General features: G+C 49.9%; 1 protein-coding gene across 3 annotated transcripts; it reads right to left on the bottom strand.

Annotated features, from left to right (window-relative positions):
* Positions 1–2,876: 2,876 nt before the first annotated feature.
* LOC129563824 (melanoma-associated antigen B4-like) lies at positions 2,877–4,280 on the bottom strand. 3 transcript variants are annotated; one of them, XM_088833864.1, is made up of 3 exons: positions 4,037–4,280; positions 3,260–3,976; positions 2,877–2,947 (listed from the first exon to the last, which is right to left on the bottom strand). In XM_088833864.1, the coding sequence occupies exons 1-3, from the start codon at positions 4,278–4,280 to the stop codon at positions 2,877–2,879; spliced, it is 1,032 nt and encodes a 343-aa protein (XP_088689990.1). The 3 variants fall into 3 exon arrangements, with proteins under 3 accessions (XP_088689990.1, XP_088689989.1, XP_055293531.2); XM_088833863.1 differs by having other exon boundaries at positions 2,877–2,967; positions 3,064–4,280; XM_055437556.2 differs by having other exon boundaries at positions 2,877–3,976; positions 4,007–4,280.
* Between the last annotated feature and the right edge of the window lie 2,957 nt (positions 4,281–7,237).

The raw sequence follows: 7,237 nt of genomic DNA, 5'->3' as shown, positions 1-7,237 counted from the left end.
ATGAGGTTCCTTACCTCCAGGAGATGCTCTGGAAGGAAGTGAGTAGAACTCACCATGTCACCAGGCCTGAGTGGCACAGTCTAAGGCCTAACAGGAACAGTGCCCTCTGTAGCCCCTTTTTATCTAGGAGGGATCCTTAGCTGTTGGTCAGAGCCATCATTTGATTCCTGTTAGGAACTGGGTACCCTTCCTTAGCTGATAGAGGCTTCCTCCATTAGTCCAAGGACTTTAAGGCCCTGAAGCCATTCGCCTTCAGAAAACAAGGGATAAACCTAGTCTGAAAGCCCTGACTGCTCCCTCCCAGGGCCCAATACATTTGCAGGACTTTCTAAGAATTTATCTGTAATGGGGTAGTTGGCTGCCACACTCCTCATACAGGACTGTGCAAACGTCATGCCTGGGATCTCCACTCTCTGATGAAGAGCCAGCCTATAAACCAAGGTCCACATCTCCTTGACACCAACCAGGCAGAAGTCAAGGGGCCCTTGAGCTGGCCAGAACTTTCCTATGCTTCCCAGGGCTGGCTGGAGCAGAGGGACTATGTGAAGCCCCGTCGGCTGGGGTTGAGGGGCTTCATGCGCACAGCCTGGGTCCTCACTTTGACTCTGCACCTTCCTGGGGCTCTATTCTCTGCTGATTCCCAAAGTCCCCACCTACCGGGACCTGAGCTGAGAGTGTTAACCACAGCAGCCTGGATTGGTCTGGACTTTATGGGCCTGCCAATGAGGACTGGTCTTTACAGGTTGCTACTGTTGTGGCTGGGTCTTTCTATCACCCTCATTCAGGTTAACCACCGTCACTTCTGAGAGATCGATCCTCACTCCTATCCAACCTCAGAACTCTGCACCGAGACCAAGTTTCTTAGGTCTCTGAGAAGCCTGAAGAATAAGCGAGGCTACGCTTAGCCTAACAGTTCTGAGATCCTCTGTGTCTGAGAGCAGTTGGGAGTGCTGTCCCAGTGACCAACTCCCATATTCTGGGGTGTTGCTCTCCTCAATTCTCCTACATGGGGTCCTCATCTTGCTGTGTCTTGGATTAAAGCCTTCTGGGCAAATTCCACATCTCTTCAAACTCTTGAGCCATGTTTGCTCTGCAATGCTACAGCGAATGAATGGGTCCCTGTCCCAGGAGTGAAGGGAGATGGACAAGCTAGAGCCCATGGAGTCCCAGGAGAGGTGGTAGCCCGTCAGGAAAATAAAAAGTACATCAATCTATCTCATCAGCCAGGTGAAGGTTCTCATGTCATTTCTGTTCTGGTAGATTTACTTTCTACAGGCAAGAGACTGTAAACATGATACGGAGAGCCCTTGGTCTTCAGAGGTTATCTAACATGGCCAATGTACATGCTTACACTGGCACGGAATATTGTCTCATTCATTTATCTGTGAGTAATGAATAAGGTATACATATTTTTTGTTAAATATAGTTGGTGTTCTTACTGCTCTGGCTACACATTCCAATCCAGTAGCTTGAGCACAAGGGCATTCTTTTTTTTATCACCTAGGACAAATTTTGAAGTACTGAGAAAAACCATGAAATAAAAGATATAGGGTGGGGACTTTCCTTGTGGTCCAGTGGCTGGTACCCCAGGCTCCCAAAGCAGGGGGCCCAGGTCCAATCCCTGGTCAGGGAAGTAAACCCCACGTGCCACAAATAAGATACAGCACAGCCAAACAAATAAATAAAAAGTAAATAAATAAGGAAAAGGAAATGAAATGTCAAAAGTACTTGTTTAAAAAAAAGACAAGGGTATGTCTCAGGGTGGGGAGAGAATAATAATATGAGTGCTAAAGTAGTTTAGGGCAGGAGTCTAGTCCCAGCTCTGTCATTTACCAGCCTTAAGTACTCTGGCACAAAACCAAACTCTACCTCTATGAGCCTCGGGCTTTCCACTGTGAAGTGAGTTTGATAAGTTCTGTCTGGTCGGACTGGTGGAATATATGTATTTATGGAAAGCATCGGGCATGGCGCCTGTCTCCATTGAGACATTAGGGGCAATGGCAGTTATTACTATGATTATCTTGACCTCAGATGTTACACCAGCTGGGGCTTTTATTTGGCATCTAAGAGATGTTAGGGACTATGCAGTGTTCTAACTAAAGAAAAAAAAAAAGACCCAACCTCCCCAATCAGCCAAACTTCTGCTTAGCAATGAAACCAAAGTAATATGTTCTCGCCACCCCCTCTTTACCTTGCTTCTTTCTTGTTCTTCCTGATTTAGAGAGTAACTCAGTCTCTTCCAAATAGTGACAGCTTCTCTGAGAAACTGTAACTGCATGAGCAGAGGCAAGTAATGCTTTTTTTTTGACTAAACATTGCCAGTACAAGCATGAAGTTTTCTTAAGAGCAGATGCTCAATTAATGTTTGTGTAAAAGAAGAACCACATATAAATCATTTGCTATAATTTATATTCTCAAACATTCTTGAAAAATATAATCCGATTGAAGTATATATCTTTTACATCTACATAAAGGGAAACTAAACAGAGAGTAACAAAAACCAAAAATTGAAGAACTTTCAGCTATCTCTATGCATCTATGTTCTGAGCCTCTCTTAGTGTGGTGTCTTGCACATTTCTAAGGATATTCTTATCTTAAAAGTGTAGTTATTCTTATCCTGGATCACAAAAGTGATTTGACGATTTCTAATATGTATTTCAAAAAACAAAATTCTTAATCCTAAATCTGACAAACAGCAAACTGCATGTGACCCATGTAATTCATACACTTCTATCATGAATCTAAAATAAACTTTGTTGAAAAAAGTAACAATTGAAAATTGAGGAATAAAAAGTCAACAAGTTATTGATGTATATCAGGAACACAGGTTGACAGGCTTTTCCAACCACAAAGCGAAGAACAGGTTTCAGACCACACTAGGGGTGAGGTGAGCGGCTGGATGTGGCCTTGGAGTGGGCACTGGTTGAGGCAGAAGTGCCAGCCCTGGATGCAGCAGAAGTGCCAGCCCTGGATGCAGCAGAAGTGCCAGCCCTGGCCACGGCAGAAGGGCCAGAGCTGGCTGAGGCAGACATGTCAGCCCTGGCTGAGGCCGAAGTGCCAGACCTGGTCGAGGCTGAAGGGCCAGCACTGGCCAAGGCAGACGTGTCAGCCCTGGCCAAGGCTGAAGTGCCAGCCCTGGCTGCGGCAGAAGTGCCAGGTCTGGCCGAGGCAGAAGGGCCCGGTCTGGCCGAGGCAGAAGGGCCCGGTCTGGCCGAGGCAGAAGGGCCAGCACTGGCCGAGGCAGAAGGGCCAGCACTAGCTGCAGCCCTGGCTCCAGGGCTCTCTAACTCCTCTCTAAAAGCCTCCTCATAATGTGGCAGTAAGGCGTCGGGGACCGCATCATTGACCTTGGTCAAAAACTGCAGGACTTTCGTCTTGCTGCTTTCTGTGAGCGCTTTAGGACCCCACAGGAACTCATAGCGAGGGGGATCGCTGCCGGGCACCTGGCGGTACTCCAGGTACTCTTCCCGCACCAGATCTTCTGTGATGAGCTTCCGGGGCTCTCCAAAGATGAAGTGGTTTCTTCCATCATAGATGCCCAGAATATTCAGGAACTTCCAGATCTCCTCCTCAGAGGCGCGGTGGCCATTCAGGTAGATGACACCCAGCAGCGGCATCAGGAGACCATTCTTCGGCAGCCCCCAGTCACCTCTCATAGACTCACTGTCTCGGAGATCTAGGTTGCTCACCAGGGTATAGCAGTGACTGTTGGGCCTGACTTTCTTCAGCACCAGGCCAAATACCATCTCCATGCACTCAGAGGCTCTGCTAAGGATCTCAGGGAATTGCTCCCTGTACCTTCTATCGATTGCCTTCAGCATTTCGGACCTCTTAATGAGCTCCCTCAACTTAAACTTATACAGCAGGTACTGCACCAACATCTCTGCCATCCTGGTCAGAAGATCTGTGCGAGTGCTCTCAGCAGTAGCTGAGGCCTGGGAGGAATTTTCACCTTCCTGAACTTGGCTCTCGGCACCTACACCAGATCTCGAGTGTGCTGCTGCACCTACACCAGATCTTGAGTGTGCTGTACCACCGACACCAGATCTTTTGCGAACAGCACCTGCAGCAGCACTGGTGGTGCCCTGGGCTCCCTGAGGCCCCTTGGGGGAGCCAGCAGCAGACGAGCTTGAGGGAGCGCTCTCTGAATCAGGAGGGGAGGAGGCGGTGTTCTCTTCTCCCCCAGATGTGGTGGCCTGATCATGAAGACCCTGGGTCTCAGCCCGGGCCTGGCGACGTTTATCACGAGCACGGTGCTTACTCTTCTGACCACGGGGCATGACGGCTGTGGTCAGGGACCGCGGGCAGGAGTCTAGGCCAAAGGACAGGAGATTGGGGCACCTGGAGGATGGAGAATGAGGTGGCATCAGCACCTTAAAACAGGGAGATTCTACTTTCACTTAATCAAAGGCCGCCTCTGCAGGTGTCCTTGAGGACACTGCCCTAGGAACCCACAAGACTCCTGCTTTCCTATTCAGCCTGTCCCCTGAGAATCCCACAGAGGAAGAATAGAGGGCTTACTTTTCCTCTGTGTTCTCTCAGCCCTGCTTTGGATTTACTGAGTTGACAGCAGGTGCTGGCTGTGGGGTCCTCTCAGTTCATCTCCAGTATTATCACATCAAGTACTGGCAGAGGCTGGGCACCCTTCCCTCTGCTACTCTGATGCAGGCACTTTAGACTTCCACATGATCCAGAAGCAAGTGAAGGGATGCCTCAGTCCACCTCCATCCGAGGAGATACCCAGTGCTAAGAGCTCAGTAGGGTCTTTTCTACCCTGAGTTCACTGGGATCATCATTCATGGTTCTTACCTTTGTTCCTTAAAACGTTGGGCACTATTCTTCATTTGCTGACTGCTGTCTGCACCTTCAGACTAGACATCTCCCCTCCTCTAGACTTGGTATAAAGCTGTGAAGCAGATGTTCAACCTCACAGCCCTTCCCTGAGATTTCCTGGGGTGAAATCCAAGGGTTGGGGCGGATGCTCTGAGTCCTCACTCAGGTTCCTCAATTGGGCTCCTGGTAGAGAACCACTACTTTCTCCTGAACTGATGCCTGTCTTATAGTAAAAGCCAACCACCCTATGTCCCAACAGGAGGAAGTGAAGATGACCTCATGTTACCAAACATGGTCTCCTAAGAATGGAGGCTGTTGCAGGCAGGTTGATGTCCCTGTGGTTCCATCCAAGATCCCAATTCAAAGGTAAACTGTTTTTTGCTTCTCTTTTCTTCTATATGTCTTTTTTAAAGCAAATTTATTTATTTTTAATGGAAGGATAATATCTTTACAATATTGTGTTATTTTCTGCCCCACATCAATATGAATCAGCCATAGGTATACTGTATGTCCCCTCCCTCTTGAAAGTCTTTCCCCCCTCCCACCCCATCCCACCCCTCTTAAGCTGTCAGAGCACTGGCTTTGAGCTCCCTGAGTCATAAAACGAATTCCCACTGGTTATCTATTTTACACATGGTAATGTGTACGTTTCCAATGTTACTCTCTCAGTCTGCCCCTCCCTCTCCTTCCCCCACTGTGTCCACGAGTGTGTTCTCTTTGTCTCAAACTCCAGGCTGCCCTGCAAACAGGTTCATCAGTGTCACCTTTCTGGATTCCATATATCTGCACTAATATATGACACTGGCTTTCCTCTTTCTGACTTAATTCACTTTGAATAAAAAACTAGGAATAAAACTACCACATGAGCCAACAGTACCACTACTGGGCATATATCCTGAGGAATCTAACCGAAAAAGACACTTGTACTCAAATGTTCACTGCAGCACTATTTACAATAGCCATGACATAGACGCAACCAAGGTCTACATTTGACTCATGACAGGGTCTGAGATTTCTCCCTCTGTTGACCACTCCCTTAGCTGACCACTCCTTAGCCCACAGTGTGGACTGACATGTATTCTGCAGGTCTGCCAGGGATGACGACAGGGAGGATTTGGTCTGAATGACGTGGTGTGGAACATCCCCACAGCCCCCGACGTTCTCACCATGACCCCTCACAAATCTGAAACCCTCCCCTGCCAACCTGAGGCTGCCCGCTTTGACCTGGTCGCTCACTTCCCTGAGATGTCCCGGGAAGCATCATGTCAAGATGCCCGATTCTCCCAGGCCTGAAAACAGGGCTGGCGCTTTCTGTGGCCCCGTTTCTTAAGGAAGTGGCCCCCATCCTCACTCAGCGTCACAGCCACGAATCTCGTTGGAGACTAGGTCCCTTTGTTGAACTGGTTTTATTCCGTTAGAGCAAGGCTCTCACTGCCCCAGGACCACCTCCAGAGGACACCAGGGGGCACCGCAATCGGTCAGCTCCACCTGGGGCCTCCTAGAGCCCCGTCTTGGGGAGCCGCTCAGTGTGGCCCCCTTGCGATGCTGAAGTCTGCTTATCAGTCCTCAGGGCCGTTATCCAGGTCCCAGACCTCCTCCGGGGGTAGCGTCCGGGCCACCCCCACAGACCTACGCCTTCGCCTGACACACTAGACCACGTTCAGCCGGTAGCTCTGAGGGGCCCACTAGAGCCATATCACTGGGGTGGGAAGTGCATGGGTCACTTTTATTACTGGGAGGGTTGGGAAAGTCCCTTCAGCTACATTCAGGCCCTCACCTTGGCTCCGGACGAGTCCTGGACACTAAATTTCCGCCAAACGGTCGCCGCGACTATCGGTCGAGCCTCTCGCTTTCAAAGCGGAAGTGGAGGGGAGCTGCGTACGGTCCTACGTGGGGTCTCCCAGGGACGACGGCAGGGGCGGCGTGCTACGGGAACCCCGGTAGCTCAATCTTCATCCGTCCCTGGATTCTCTCTCAGGGTCCTCCGTGTGCGGTGTTATCAGAGCCCTGAACGCCTCCATCTATGAACCCAAGTCCTCCAGCCCCCCAAACAGAGCCCTCGCCTTCCCAAGTCCCTAGCGGAGGGAATCAGGGCAGTGCTCTGAGCACCTCTGCTTGTCAGGAGGGGCACCACTCTGTAAGCCTCCCTCTTTGGGGGAGAGATCCTCTCATTAGCACTGGTCGTCCTCACCTTAAGTCTGGTTATGGTCAAGATGACACCCCTCTGCAGATCTGGGGCCCTATCCTGCTAAAGAAGGCCTTGCCCTCCCTGAGATCACACAGGTGGAATGAGGGGACCACTCACCAGTAGCTCTTCTGGATCTCTCAGGGCTGAGAATTTACTGAATTCTATTTGTCTCCCTCTGGTTTTGGAGGTCTCCTGTTAATACTTTTTTTGACTCTT

The sequence above is a fragment of the Moschus berezovskii genome, chromosome X (assembly GCF_049115385.1).
Source record: "Moschus berezovskii isolate FMDL1 chromosome X, NW_MosBer_1.0, whole genome shotgun sequence".
Lineage (NCBI taxonomy): Eukaryota > Metazoa > Chordata > Mammalia > Artiodactyla > Moschidae > Moschus > Moschus berezovskii.
This window is presented reverse-complemented; position numbering and strand designations above follow the sequence as displayed.